Below are 16462 nucleotides of genomic sequence, written 5' to 3' on the forward strand. Positions count from 1 at the left end.
TAATGTTTAAAATTAATGGCTGTAAGCTATCAAACGTGGCATTTCGCCTTTGTTTTTTGAAGGGCCGAAACACTTCATTCCAAAGCCTTCCAATGAGTGACCTCACTATGGCAACTGAACTAAATGAATGACACGTCTGCCCTGTGGATAAACCAAACCTTATTAATTGTAAGACCAGATGCTGTCAATTACGTGTAAAGGGATAGTGTGAACTATGCAAAAGCCTGCTTGTAAGGTATTAGTCTCCTAAAGTCCATCTGTAGACATACAGATGGAAACACAGTTTGGCCCCTTATCAAGTCTCTGTAAGCCTGGCACTTGTTGAAACACAGTGAGATACAGATAGACTTTTGATTTGAGATGAACACCAACATTTGTCTGGTGGAGCCAATGCTCCTTGTTTCTGATGAAGTGCCCTCCTGTAAGTGCCGTACAGAGTCGAGTTTTATTTTTTTGTAGTCTGCTTTGAGTGGTTTAGCTCCCTAGTGGCAATGACTACCTATCAGCCTCACTGCAGAGAGACAAAAGAGAGTAAAGGGGAGGGCAACAAGAACAATAGGCCGATAGAAGGGACCAACTCACCTTCCTTTCTGATACATGCACATTGAAATTGGTGTTGTGCTGCAGAAGGGGAGTGGGTTATTGTATGTATTGTTGCAGAGTGGGAATGCTATCTGCCAGTGACAAATTAGTTGCATTTGCTTGGCCTTTCAAAACCATCCTACCACACTGCAAGTACAGTAATTTAGAGCAGCCATAAGAGAGGCTGATGGGAAGCTGCCTATTGACTCGGTCCATTGTTCAGACCAGGTAAGCAAATATGAAATAAAACATCACCATGCTTGGCCACAAACACTGGCTAAAATTCACTAACAATGTGTACATGAGCGCACACAAGAGAGAAATACTCAAAAGCACAAGAAAGCCTTTCCATCCTGAAATACAATAAAGAGAAAAATGCACTCATCCAACGATATAAAGGTCAAACGCACATACAAGCCTGAACAGTGAAGCCAACTGAACAAATGTTGTTATAGCAGATGCTGCAAGAACACTACCTACAGGGTGTACATTTTATAAAGATATAAGGTTTGAACACCCAGGTTCAAAACAAGATATAATTGTGCCATGCCTGTGTTATTCCAAAATATACACTTTAGGACATATTAAAACAACAATAAGTGGTTGTTTATATGCAAAGTGATACATGGAGCTGCAGGACTAGAAAAAAAAAACAAAACAGAGCACTTGATCTTTACTAAACCCCAGAAATAAAAACACTGAAACGAATAAGTAATGATAAAAGGGAGATGTACAAAAGACAAACTCGAGCAAAAAGAAATGTCTCAGCTGCAAAAGAAAACAAGCATGTGACTTGCACTTACTCAAGACATGTTCCTGCCCAAAGTCTTCAAGTTCAGGCGAGGCGTTCGAGGTATTGATTGGGTGATTTGTATGTGTTGCCAGCGCTCCTGAATTGTGTCTAGGAACTTGTGTTGATGGATGTGTCTGTGGCCAAGCTCTCAGCCTGTGAGGGCTAGGGTGGGTGCTGGGAACACTCTGACAGCCTCAAGGTTACCCGCCTGGCACCAAAACAGATGGATGCCCCTCATCGTAACTGTCTGTAATGTGTTCAACTCAATCATTCCCTTCCTTCTCTCTCTCTCTTTTTTCCCATACAACATCTCTCTCCTTTACTCGTGGAGGCAGTTTGATGAAAGTCTGAGAGGTGAGAGGAGTTGTACTGTATGTATCCACGCGGTCGAAGTCATGATTTTATTTATCACACTGGGAGAACTTTCACATTTTCTGTTGGGTGCAACAACTATGATCAATCTGATGTCTGTGTATCAACTATGAAGTTGGAGTCAGCATGCGTCTAGCCAAGCTTAGCTTAAAGACCAGACAACAACTAGCCTGGGTCTATGCATACACAACATTTAAAAGTACACACTCATTTACATTTGAGCTCTAATTAATCTCTAATTAACACAGCATCTTGTTTAACTCAAAAATGAAATATAAAGTGTACAGTAACTATAATTTTAAACTGTATGCTGAGCACACTGGCATTTTATTACCTTATAAATCTGTTATGGCTAGCACATTAATAAACACTTGCTTGTTTCTTTGTGTTGTTCTACACAATTTTTCTTATAAGCTGAGAGAAATATTTAACTCTTTAGCTTACTACTACTATATTCTTTAGCTCACTACTTTTGCCTATGTAGGATTTGGTGGACCTGATTAGATTTTGGTGATTAAAGGTCAATGACCTTACGTATGTGAACACAATATCTGAGGAACGCTGCGAGTAATTTTCTTCCAATTTGCTACAGATGTCCACTCAGATTTAGGGATGAACTCATTAAAATTGGTAAAAGCTCAAAGTCACTGTGGCCTCAAATCTGTACTATTCTTATCAACACTATATCTCAGAAACACCTGGAAGAACTTACATTACATCGGCACAAATGTCACACATGAACTTATTAGAGTATGAGACTAGAAAAGACGTGTGTAAACTGCAACTAGTCTGTTATGTGTAGGAAGGGAATAATGCAGCTTCAAGTCAACTAAAAAGAAATAGTCTTTTAGCAAGATGAACGGCTTACCATGAAAGAAACATTAACATATATATATGTACATATAGTATCAAAATAAAAATACAAAAATAAATAAAACACACCCACTTATTGACACCTGTGAGCAGTAACATCCTTCAGTCTTCTCTTCCATCATTTTACCCATTTTACATTCTTTTTCTTGGCCCTGGAGCATTTAGACTCCACAGCGCTGCGTATATCCAATTAAACCACAGTTCTGAGCACGGCAGTGACACATCGATTGACACAGGCGACAGCCAGTCTTTTCACAGTGACATGATGCAGGGCTGAGCAAGCATCATTAGCCTGATCAACCAATAGTGGGGCAGCTCATTAGACCACCCAAGAGTTGGACATGCAATTCTAGCTCTAATACAGATATCATAAGACATGAGAGAGGGGTGATAAAGTGATGGAGAGATAAAAAAAGAGATTGTAGACCAGACCAGAGTTCTTGTGTACAGGGTTTGGGCAATTCCAGTGGGTTGTTGCTGGACAATCAGAATTTCCGTCCAGCCAAAACACACAACAGGAGCAGTATGTGTTACTGTGTAATGATACTGCAGGCAACTGTCGAATCTTTAACTAACTGTGTTCCCTCAGTCACATGACATAACCACATCACCTACTGCAACAAAGAGAGTGAATGATTTCAAAGTGTGCTTTTGGGATAGGTTGTGCCCTGAGGACAAATCCTTCTCCATGGGAATCTTTCGGCCCATTTCTGATCCACCTGTGGTATTTATAGGCAAATGCTCTCATATTTCTCTGCTCTACTTATAAGTCCTCTTTAGCTAAAATGTACTGTTTGGTATAAAAACTTACTATTAAACATACAATTTCTCAGTTTCACTGTTTTTCTTTCCAGATAAATGTTAGTGATATCGATTCCTTTCACTGGGTGAAAAAGTTGTCTATGCATTATGATCTGAAGTCCCACTGCTACATCTGTGCCTGGCTGAAACTATGCCAAGCTCTATGGGTCCTGGGGTGTGGTTTATAGCCAGCTAACCCCTGTTTAACACCTGTTGGCCTATCATGGCCAGCTTGAGCTACTTAATCTCATTTACAGAGACAGCATGTTTAATTATTCAATGCTTCAATGAAAATATGTATGAGGGAAGTCTACAGATACCGCTTCATAGCTACCAGCAGTATATGCATGTGTTTATGTCTGGACCCATTTGCTTCCTTCTAAACCTTCACTCATCATTGACGTAATGTCAAAGTGAATAGTGCCATTATGTTGCTGCCCTATTCCCCCCAAGGTTTAATACTGTCAAGCAGACAACAGTCAATAGGAAGGAAATGCTGTTGTTATTAATGTTGATTTTCTAAACAGTAGAACAGACCAGAGGAAACAGCTTGTTCTTCAGCCCCCTCACCTCTTTTGTCATTTTCTTTTTTCCCCTCCTCATTCCGAGTGGAGGAGAAATGGCTAAGAGGGGAATGCCATGAATATTTTCTTTTAAATAGTGAAGGAAGCAAAGCCGCTGCTGTGTTGTCATTTATATAAGCAGTTAGCCAGATATGGTTACAGCCCTCTGAGCATGCCCTGAAAAGTACATTTAGGGACATTAGGTTAAACAGGAGCAGAGGTTTTGTTGGGATCATCGCAGAGAAATCCATCACTTAATCTATCTACACAATTACTGTTGCCAGTATCAAACTGACAAACTGTTTTCTGTTGCCTACTTCAGCCTCCCTCTCCCTACTCTGCTCTTTCTGTTTGTTTACCGTGTTCCTGACTGTAGAACAATGCAGCGACCTTTGCAGAGATAATTCTATTACGTAAGCTGAGTAATTGCTCTGGATCTGGAAGAGGAGTGTCCACTGCTTTTCTGGCTTGGCCTACAGCTCCCATGTCCTTGGATTTAAATGAAACTCTGCGGTATTCATAGAACCTGACAGGGAGATGTCCGCTCTGAAAACGGAGAGGAGAGGAGGGGAGTAAAAGAGATGTAAAAGAAAAAGGGGGATGGATATGAGACGACAGGGAGATGGAGATGAGCATGACAGAAGCAGTGAGCCAGAACCAAGCAGGATGAAAATGCTATAAAAAGAGTCAAACTCTCCACCCCCACCCCCGTTTTTAAGCAGTGCTGGGCACGACATATACTTCCAGATTGTCCAAGTGGCTCAGAGAATGGCCAGCATGGTGCAAAGAGCCCTGTAAATTTCTTTTGTATCTTGTTCCCATAAGTAAAGGTGTGCATTCACAAAGTGCAGGCTGCAGGGATACACAAGAATAAATGGAAGGAGTATAGATAGTTACCTGCTAAGGCTCTTCTTTTTTTTCTGCTTTCTTTTTCTTCTCCATCACCTAGAGCCCTGTTGCCTACAATGGAGAAGTGCACAGTGGGCACGGAGGCTTGCCGCTAACAACTGATGCAGACGAAACTGCGAGAGGCTTTACTGGCAGAAATGTTCACTTTACTTTGTTCAAGTTTCTTCATTTGGACAATGGGTAGAGACGGAGTCAGAGAAGCAGACAATTACTGATATTTGCTGCCAGCTATCAGAGAGGGAGAGACGGAGAGAAACAGAGGGAGAAGCTCCACTCCCACATTGTTAATTAGAAACTCTCGCTCAGCTCTGTGCTCACTGAATAAAAAGCAGTCACAGAACACACACGCAAGCACAAGCAAGAACTGTGTTCATTGATTTCATTTTTCTAAAACTACTACAATCGAACAATAAAACTGTTGGCAATATGATTATGTTATGTACATTGGATTTTGCATTGTTTATGAAACAAAACACAATATTCTCTCTATAATCTATAACCATAGAATGGGTTTGTGCGGTTGGGGGGGTAGATAAAGAGAGAAAGAAGTACAGGAGGCAAAGCAGTAGAGGAAAATAACAGGAAAGCTGATTTCATGCTCAAGGGATTGCATCTCATTTTCTCCCAGTGCAGGGGGGACAGTGAGCGATCCTGCTTATAGATTTACTGCCACCTGGTGGTGTGAGACTGCACTACTGAGCTCAGGAAACCTCACAGGGACAGAGGCACTGTTTGTCACCAGAGTCAACATCAGCAGATTAGGTCAGTCTAAGGGAAGCAAACTAGAACTCTTATCTTGAGCAGACGGTGTCATGTAGACCTTTTTATGTGCACTTTCTGAAATGTAAACTCCAGTTAGGTAATCCTGAACCAAACTGCCTGTTTGCTTGACTTTGCATCTTTATCATTTCTCACTGTTCTTTATTTATTTTAATGCTTCTAGGACAGGAAATGAAATGAAATTGCTCGAAAGAGGACCAAAAGAAGAAGAAAATCAAATGCAAAATTCCCATTCAAGGCCAGAGAACTCAGTTAAGAATGCCATTATACGCTTGGACAGTCCAGTCAATATTGGTGAACATCTGTCTCGAAAACCAGAACTACAACTTAAACTTGCAATGTCATGAAGATGTGAAAGAAGTTACTATCTAAGCTCTCGTGTTTCAAGAAGAAATACGTCTGTGTCAATATAAAATCAATGAAAAATCCCTTTAAGTCATCCCAGGCAGCACCAGGAAGAAATTTAATGAGGGTTTCTCATCACTAATTAATCATTAACCATCACCAAGTGAGAACCTGAGTCGATTACCCACTGTGCGTGGAAATGACTGTGTTTTGGTGAAGAATAAAACGAGGAGCTTGAGAAGGAAAAGCAAAAACGAGAGAGAAGAAAAAGAAAATTGGGATTTGAGCGATATAAAGTCATATATAGCAGTCGGGTCTAACATCAGAAAGGTCTGGATGATTAGGGGATGCCAGCGCACAGAAAGCAGCTCTCCTAACAGCCTCTACCACCTCATTAGTCTGGCCCAGCAGCAGTATGCCCCCACTATTAACCACTAAATGAAAGACCGCCAACCGTGATTACTGAGGGGAAGTCCCGTGTTGTCATGGGGATAAGAGATCCCTACACACAGATACACACACACGCACGCACACACACACTGTTACAATTGCTATTTGAAGGGCGTTTATGACGAGGTGATTGAGGCAGAAGTGGACATTTTACACATCATCAGTCATGGCCGCTCACTCTGAAGCCCAAAATGTGAAAGCTCGGGACATCAAGCAAACTGTTACAACAAATTACCTGCGTTGCATCAAAATCCACCCTTAACAATTGCCAGCATCTCTCAGTTGTTTCATGTAAAGATCACATGAAGCTTTCAGCACCACTTTCATGTGTGAAGAGCGAAGGGACTTAATAAGCATGAGCAAAACAGCCTCGGAGTCCTTGAGTCAAGGATATCATACCCAATGCTGCAGAAAGGATGGCATGGCTTCATAAGGTAGGAGGACTTGCAGCAGAGGCTGATATATCTTGATTTGTAATGCTTAGCAAGCTACAGGATTAGTCTATTCCATTACAAATTCCCATAGTTTTTAACACTAGCATGTACAGTAGGTTACAAAATGCTGATGCGAGGCAAATGGAGGTAAATCTGTAATCCATCAGTACTTACGGTCGTTGCAGTGTGTCCCTGTATATGATGTCATAGAGCAGTCACAGGTGAAGTTCTCCCACTGCTGGATACACACACCCATGTTGGCGCATGAGTCCTCCTGGCAGGTTGTACTTGGGCCTGAATAAAGGCAGGAGGGAAGAAGAGAAAGGAGGAGATACCACAGGTACACAGTCAAGGTACAATAAGGGCTATTGCTGAGACTTAACAATGCAGTACCCATGCAGAAGAAATGCACTCTAGAGAAATAAGTAGACAGCAGATCAAGGAAGAAACAGTGCCACCACAAGAAGCCTAACCTGGAGTAGAACACAATTAAAACTGTTTGGGAAATCCTGTTTCATGCTGGGTAAAGCTGCAGCTGAACTGGCAAACTGAACAACAACCCTGTCGCCTCAGGGTTAATCAGTATAAAAATGACTGTTCGAAATGTTGGCTATGGTCTATTGTGCATTTGGACCCCCATTGGGCTGATGTGATGACACTGTCAACATCCCTTAACTTCTTTCTTCTGGAGAGTGTGTGCAGGTGGACTTGCATGCAACTTTCATCATTCCAACATGTTTCAAAAAAGTTTTATCAGAGTAAAACTTAGAAAGCTGCATTCCCTCTGTGAACAAGCAAGACAAGACATAAAAAATAACCTTTTAACAAATGAGTCATGGAAAAAACTCCATTACACAAAACCCATTTAAAATTGCATAAAAGTGGCAGTAATTTTTTTCTATCTTTTTTTTTCCAAACATCCCTTTCACTGTGAAGACAGTGAACACTAGACGCACTAGACAGACAGAATTCAGGAAGAGCAGAGGAGAAAAGAAACGCAAAGAGCACTTGAGAACACGTTGTGCATATCCTCATGTATGCACTTCAGTCAGACAGAAGTTGAGGAGGGTATTCAAAGTCAAACTGGATGTGTGTTTGCTATTCCTCTACACCACACATAGCTCTTACTTTTGAATACGTATACTGAGAGGGAATGTAGATAAGGACAAGCGCACAGCATAGATAACAAGATAAACAATTCCCGTTGAAGACAGACACAAGGGGAAAACCTTGGCAGAAACCTTTCTGATAACCACATAAGAACAAATACAATTAAATCAAGTAAAATTAAATAAACAGTCCAAATAAATGACAGACAAATGCAAGTAAACAATGTTTAAGAGCAATTGTCTTGAGCAAGACAATGTGAAGAGAAGAAGACATTTGAAGTTCGTCAGCTGAAAGTGCATTTACTGTGTAATGTACGGTAATGGCAGTCAACCAGGCATCCCCCCCGACACTGTGTACATTCATGTGTTTCTGTATTGTTTCAGTCATGAATCTCATGTTTGTATGCACGCATCAGTGCTTGTTTGGCAGTACAAGCAACGGAGGATTTTGCTGTATGGGAATGTCGCAGCAGGAGGCCGTTCGCTCTCTGAAAAATGCTCATCTGGGTAAAGTAGCAAACATGATGGGTTTTTGAAAAAAGAAAAAAACTACATAGACGGGGGGAGAGAGAGGACTGATACATCTGCGACACACTGACAGTGCTTAAAAGTGCAGTGACAGCCTCTTTCTGCTGTCTATGCCCGTCTGTAGAGTGTCACAACTGGCATTTTCTTAAAAGAACACAGTATTCTCACAAATTGTCTCTCTGTCTATGTTTTTAGAATATACATATGAGTGACACATTTTTATATGAATATTATTTACATGACCTGATCTCTTTGCTCACTTTAATTAAACTATTCAAATTCTTTTGAGCTTTAATGAATACAGCCATTTCCCAAAATACTGGAATGGCACTTTGTGTTAGTATGTATGTTTGTATTTTGCTCAGTACACCAGGAGTTTCTTTCCTTTTATTCTATATATATATATATATATATATATATATATAAGATATAGAATAAAAAATATATAATTGCTGTATTGGTTATGCCCAGTATTTGTGCAATGTTTTTCTCCAATTAATAAACAAAATTTTGTCTCATTTTTGTTACAAACATGTAAATATTCAAAAATCTAATACTTGTATGACTACATTCACACTGACCCAGGGTATTTCATGTAACGTAAAAAACAATAAATGAACAATAATCATACATTTTTCCCTACATAATCCGTTGTTTTGCCTGCCAGTAGTCTCTCTATTCATTTTTCTTTTCAGAAAGCAAGTGACCTCTGCAGCACCAAGGGGGATGTTATTGCCATGGTGACACCCACGATGCATTGCACACAGCAGACTTTCAGACGAGCATGCCTCCAAGAGGCTAAGTTTAACCCTCTACCTTGCAGGTCAGCTTTGGTGAAACCAACTTTGTTAGCGCAGAAAGAAAATAACAAACAGAACAGAGCAGAGCGGAAAACAAGAGTAAAGGTTAGTGAGGGACCAACATTGTTAGTGTTGTTCTTCAAACTTGTACAAGTCTGTCACTTTAGCAGAGTGCAACACAGACTGTTGATTTAGTACGGGTTGAGCTCCTACATAGTGATATTTTATATAATGCAGGTTGTTTAAGTAGGTTTGGTTTTAAATATCATAGCTAACTGTTCTGCTCATTAAGGCTTCTGTGTTTGTTTGGATGACTGATAGTCTTCTGCTGCCCTCTAGAGGAAAGATGCTGAAGCATGCAAAATATATATATATTTTTTTTTTTTTGTTAGCACGATTAAAAATGACTTGGGGAAAAATCATAATTTATTTAACACTACAGTTTATTGGTCTGAATACTGTTTCTGGGACCGTATGCTATAATATTTAATATAGATGGCAACAGCTACCAGGAAAATCTGATAATACTGTCCATCAAATACCAGATCAGCAGCTTATTGAAGCTAGTTTGTTTTAAAATGGTATTTTATTTTATACACGAATCCACAATTTACTAATTTAGTAAAGCTTGAATGTATTTACGTTTTTTTTCCATTTGAACTGCTGAACTTGATCTGTTTTACAGTTATACAGTTAAAATATTTTGACAGAAAAGGTTAAGAACCCAATAATAAAGAAACTGAATGACAAATTTTATCTTATAATGTGACAAATGACTGGTGTACAAAAAGAAAATAAGTAGGATTAACAATGCCTGCAAATGGCTTAAAGGGCTACTGGGGAACTGTCTAATTAGACTAATAAATCACACACGGCAGGTCATGATTCTTTTACGCTACAGGCCATCTGTACCTTCACAGCCACGCTCAATCTGCCCGCTGCGGAAAAGGGCATCATTGATGAGGTCTGGCAGGCGGCCGTTGAGGTCAACTGAGGCCAAGCAGCCCTGGAAGCCTTCCCGAGAAACCACCAGCTTGGGCAGGTTCTGGTACATGTTGGGTCCTAAACCTCCGATGAACAGGTCACCTGAAGGGAGAAAGGGGAAGGGAGATAGATGTGTGAAAGAATTGTAAGATAGATGAAAGTGAGCAGATATTAGTTTTGTTTGGGGGGACCATTTTATTAAACGCACCACTATGAAATGTGATTAATCAAATAAATTGAGGAACAAATGTTTGTTGGAAGAGGAATTTCTTTCAAAGGGAAAGCAATTCTTTGATGTACAACAATGCTCAGTTAAAAAATTACATTTAAATCATTATGTATTTAACCATAACAAATGACAAAATAAATGCATCCACGGACTGGGATGTTTCTCCAGGCTGAATAAATAGAGTGTGAATCTTAAATAAATATAGTGAATCCCATTTTGTGCTGCTAGACTCAACAATCCTTTAGCATCACAGCAGCCAGAGATGTCAAAGGGCCTAAACATGTTTTATATTCTTATACTAACCCCCTCTTTCTTCTGTCTGTAAGACATGTCAGATTCAAAGTCAGATTCACCAAAATCTCTTGCTCTCCCGCAGATTTCTGTTCTGCCTTATTTGTGGGCAAGTTTCACACAATGGATTAGGTGTGAAGTTAGATGCTAGAAATGCTTTGCTTGAGTAACAGCTTTTTTGTTTCTACTAAACAAATAAACATTACACCAAATGTAACAGCATTTCAATTTTTAACAGAGCACCAGCTTGTTTAATACATTTACAAATGCAGTATTAGAATAAGGCACAATCTCCGTCATTTGTCAACTCTAAAGATTTATTATTTGGGTCATGTGTCTTAACCTGGACTCTTCTTGCATGCCTTTTGCAGTGTATGTATACAGTATAATATTCTATTTCACTGAAAGCAGAGATGTGGTACCTTTAAGGTCAAGATTCTTGGCCCCGTTGACGTTCTGTGTGACTGACTTTGAGTCCACTTTGAGTGTGTGCGTGTTGGAAGCATCTCGCATGATGACCACATTATGCCACTGGTTGTCATTCAACGGGTTGTCACTGTTCCCCTTTAAAAGACTTGGCCCATTTCCCAAGTCGAACACATAGTGGATAAACCTGGCAGAGAAGAGGCACATTGGTTGAAACATATCAGGGTGTGTGAGTGTGTGTGTTTGTGTGTCTTCTTTATCTTCACAGACTGATTCATCTTAATAGAAAAACTCACGCTGTTCTAACACTAATGGGAGTTTAACTGATTAAACTATCTTTGCTGCTGTACAGTGATGTTTATGCTTTTACAAGCCTACAAAAGATGCAAAAGAGAATTTGAATCGATACTTGTTGGATTGTTAGATAAATAATGTGTTAAGAAATGAAAACATGTGTTGCCCGTATCCCTCACTCACCCTTTGACCAGTTCCACAGCAATGAAGTCGTTCCCATCTCCGCTGTTGAAAATGATGAAACCGTCAGGTGAGGTGGTTTTGAACTGAAAAAAGAGGTGCATTGTGGTATAGGCCTGCAGAGTGGCTAAGCCCAGGTAGCTGCCCTTGGTCTTGAAGGTCACGGGGTCGGCAATGATGAAGCGCATGCCAAAACGGGCGTTGAGCTCGCAGAAGTCGATGTCCCCGTTCTTGCACATGTCGATGTACTGCATTCCATTGAACTTCAGGCTCTGTGGGAGAGAGTTGTTGTGATCAGACTAACATAGTAACAGTTTTGTGTTTTGAGGATTCATAACCAACCGAAGGAATTATATTTGAACACTGGGGATTTCCTTGATAATGATATGTGCATTATTACTGAACCTTTACCAAAAACAAAAAGTCCCACAAACACTTCTCGTGCAATTCCACTTTATACCTGAAGATGTCCTATGAAGGAGGAAGGAGCAGAAGAGACAAAGCGCCGCTCAGTCAATATGCCCGTCTCAACGTTATTGAATTCCAGGCGGGTGTGGTCGCCCGCCATCTGACCTGAGGGGGTGAGGGGGGGAGAGGGGAAGAAGGGGCCAAGTGATTAAGGGGCTGAAGAAGAAAAAGGGTAACGCCTTTACCCCACTACAGCACACATTCACTTTGTGTCATGCAAAACGAATCTATGTTAATGGTCAAGCAGACACAATAAAGGCAAAAGGAGTTGCGAGTTTCCATTATTTCACATTGTATAATAAGCAATACTGAGTACATGTTCTAATTAGGCATAACATGAAGACAGTTTTTAGCATGTTCCACACAAATACTCTTACTTTAACTTTTGTAAGAAGGTATTACTATTTTGTATGCAAATGTAAACGATTTATTTTTTCAAATAATTTATCAGTATCTATCACCTTAAATCTGAAACTATAAAACTAAATACAACATTAAATAGAGACAAAATTACAGAATATATACATGCACAAAATCTATCAAATAATCATGCCTATACCAGTGACATTGTAAAATATCAGGTACACATACCTTCAGCCATGTCGTCATCCACAGTGAGTTTGAAGTTTTTACCACGGCGAACCACTCGTACTGAGTGCCACTCATTGTCGTTGAGCTTTTGTCCAGCATAAAGAACCTCAGGACCTTTGCCTGAAGAGGAGGGTTAATTAGTTAAGGGACGGGGGAGGCACGAGCACAAACCAAATCTTTGTTACTTAATCAAGATCTTATATAATCTTATATAGGGCCAATAAGATGTGGAGATTAGCTCCAAACAAAAATTTGGTTTGGATTTGACAACAGAGGAAAACTACATAAAAAATATTAACTTACTGTAAAGTAAAAAAAAGTGTTTGCTGTTACTCACACAAGGACTCAAAATATTTGACTCACAGAATTCATGTAGCATTTAACTGTCTTGCTCCGTCTTCCTGGTGATAGTTTGGAAAGGCACTGCCAAGTTATACCATCTAACAGAGTAGGACTTCATGAAACTAACCACTAGAGGGCAGTCGAGCCCCACTTAGTCAGAATTCTGAAACTGCTAAATAATAGTGAAGCAAGGTTTTAAATCTAAAAAAAGGAGTGTCAATTAGTGATTTCTTGGCTGGGATTACGATTTCGATTTGGTGACCAAACCTTTTCTCTCCCCAGTTACAAATTAATGATAATTATCACTGCTGCATACCTATATTAATGTGTGTATACACTGGATCATTACGTTCCATTATTACTTATTGTGACAACGACCAACCTAATCAGTGTGAACTGGCATCTACAATCTGCCACTTCATCAAAGAAATCCAAACACACACATACACACACACACCTCTCCATTTCTTGGCACCTATTTCTCTCTCTTAACCACTTTTTTTCCCTCCACAGGGCTGTGAGCACAAGACAATTATAAAAAACACAAGTCCTTTCCATGAGTAAGAGCATGGCTGCTAAAACCTTTTGTATATGAACTATTTACTTAAAAATTTCTTAAAATAAGGAAGGCAAAAAAAAAAAGGTAATTGAGAAACATCAACAGCATAGCTTATAGAGTCTCAAGGTGCAAATGTTCAGTGAGTAGCTACAGGTACACAGGGAAAGATTAAGAACTAGTTGTCTGAATTAATTTGAGAAATGGGTCATTTAAAATATATAGAGTACATTAAATTTGCACAACTTTAATCTCTGGCTATTACTTTCTTCCCATCTTATCTGAGGAATCCTCTTATCAATTCCCTGCATTCACATATTCCTGCTCTTACATCTAGTACACAGGCTATAATCAAACATTGACTGAAGGAAGAAGGCTGCAGAAGAAGAATGTTGACTTACTGGTGTTACAGTTTATCCTGACACAGTCTAGATGGGGAGGGGAGAATAAGTGACAGATGAAATCGCATCCTTCAAGGTTATAGCTGCAGACATCCAAGAGCAAGAAAAGCCACCTTCCGGGGACGGCCACATGACACCAGCGGCCATTTTAGCCTGGCTGTTCTACTGGCTACATTACTACACTAACACTAGTGAAACTATTTAACCCAAATCCAAAAGATTTTATTGTTGTTGCCAATAATATTGTACCAATACTGGTCAATGTTATTGTGCCAATTAAACTCTGTTAATATCTTTGGTTTTGTACATGGTCACTAATTGCATTGTATAACTATTAATGACCCCCCCACCCCAAAAAAGTAGACTTTGGCTACATGTTCAATATTCAATTTCAAAATGGTCGCTTGCAACTGAATGGCCACATCGATTTAGCAACCCAGCAACTAGAGTCAAAAAAGTGCACTAGACCAACCGTGAAATCAAATTTTATATAATATTTCATTACACTTTAGCATTATATTAAAATCAAATTATGTTTGACATGTGCTGGTTGAAATCCATGTGACCCCAGGCCGGTCATGTGCCATCAACCGCAGCAGAAAAGTGGGAGCAAACAGCCTCGAGCCATCCAGCACCAACACCGTGCAGAGGCCTAAAGACCTCCTTTTCAGAAGGTAGTGTGTATGTTACAGAAAATAGATCTCTGTGAATGAAATTATGTTAGGTTTAAATTTTTTTTACTAGTAAACTGGGGAAATAAAATAGCATTAATTCATTTATAAATATAATCTACAGATATTTCCATGTTTCCAGCAGCTTGGTAACTGCATATATTGAATTCTATAATAAGTTAGTTACATTAAGATATTTTGTATGTACCTATATGGTCAGGAGTTTCTATCATGTGCTTACTGGTATACAGGACTGCACTCTACTTAAATGTACCACTCGTGGCACCATCTGCAGGCACACTGGTTGCTGTGGCATCGGGCTGTTTGCCAAACGGGCCGCAGGCTCAGGGCCTTTGAAGGGGTGAGTGCCATCTTTGAACAAGGCATGGGAAATGCCAGCTAGACCAAGGGTTACTAATGGACAGAGAGGAACATGAACCTGCTATCATGAGGAAAAACAATAAAAAAAAAAGACCACAGGAACAGACCCACATGATAAAAATGCATACATCTGTGCAGCTCTAAAATGTACAATGTGCTTACCTGCCATTAGGAATAGATGGCAGAATGTAATCTAAGATGTTGCTATCTGAATTTATGCATGGTTGACAACCAAACTGTTTATTACAGCAATTAAATTATTTGATAGAAATTGTACAAAATAATGAAAATGGCTAAAATGATCTATGATCTGTTCAAAAGATGTGCTGCCGAGCATGGATAACTTTGTTAAGTGTTAGACTGATGGATATATAAATATCTACAAAGACATCTAAGCATCAAGGCAGAAAAACTTTCAGTCCAGGCAGGTCAAAAACAATGCATGCAATTACAAAGACAACTACAAAAACTGGTTTAGTATGTGTTATCAGGTCTGGACCATAAAGAAAAGGGAAAAAAACAAACCAAAAAAAAAAACAAAAAACACAAAAACAGTAAGGCCCCTCAACTCGAGAAGAGGTGAGCCAACAAGGACGGTTTATACGATACCTAGGTTGACCGTCAATTTGACCCTTCCGCTGTCCAGCTCCAGCCTCAAAGTGTCTGCTGACTCGCGGGACGTGGCCGCCATGAGCAGACCGAACGCCCGCTGGGACATGAAGCGGAGGGAGACGTCCTCTGCTTCAGTGTGCATAACATTCGGAATCACGACCTTCATGTACATGCTGCCATCGTAAGACAGGATCGAAGCCTCTGTCAGAAAAAGAGAGAAACGTGTTGATGAAAGAATATTGATGGTGTTGTGCTGTCTAAAATGTTATGCCAGCAAATGTAATGTGGAAGGAAGGATGGCTGTGCCCATGAAAAAACATAAAGCATGTAGCTACCATCATAACAGCAAGAAATGTTGCAATATATTGCATATGGTTCACCTTCTTCTGACAGCTTTGTTTGTTTGCCATCAAATCTCTCAATAAGATGTGCTATGAAAGCAAATACGCACATACGCCCTACGAAGAAAAGTGAACTTAATTTAAAGTTGGAACTGCATATTCTTTCTATATTCTATCAATGGGAAATACACATACATGAGAAAGAGAGCAGCTTGCAGCTGTATTCATCATCCATCGAGTGACAGGCGAATGTCTGGGTGCTCAGGCTCAGGCACACACTCACACTGCTCAGAGTGCAGAAAATTAAATCATCATGTTACTTCCTCCTCTCTCTGGCAACGCCCGTTTATAGATGT

General features: G+C 39.9%; 1 protein-coding gene across 1 annotated transcript in view; it reads right to left on the bottom strand.

Moving 5' to 3' along the window:
* Positions 1 to 16462, bottom strand: part of LOC113149866 (neurexin-3b) — a 247787-nt gene that overhangs the window by 139709 nt on the left and 91616 nt on the right. Inside the window, exons 10-18 of the mRNA XM_026342210.1 lie at positions 15763 to 15966; positions 14102 to 14128; positions 12803 to 12922; positions 12204 to 12316; positions 11747 to 12015; positions 11266 to 11456; positions 10252 to 10425; positions 9356 to 9382; positions 7077 to 7196 (exon numbers count right to left, since the gene is read on the bottom strand). Coding sequence (XP_026197995.1) covers positions 7077 to 7196; positions 9356 to 9382; positions 10252 to 10425; positions 11266 to 11456; positions 11747 to 12015; positions 12204 to 12316; positions 12803 to 12922; positions 14102 to 14128; positions 15763 to 15966 — 1245 coding nt within the window. The remainder of the gene's footprint in view (positions 1 to 7076; positions 7197 to 9355; positions 9383 to 10251; positions 10426 to 11265; positions 11457 to 11746; positions 12016 to 12203; positions 12317 to 12802; positions 12923 to 14101; positions 14129 to 15762; positions 15967 to 16462) is intronic.

This window comes from Anabas testudineus, chromosome 24 (genome assembly GCF_900324465.2).
Source record: "Anabas testudineus chromosome 24, fAnaTes1.2, whole genome shotgun sequence".
Classification (NCBI taxonomy): Eukaryota; Metazoa; Chordata; class Actinopteri; order Anabantiformes; family Anabantidae; genus Anabas; species Anabas testudineus.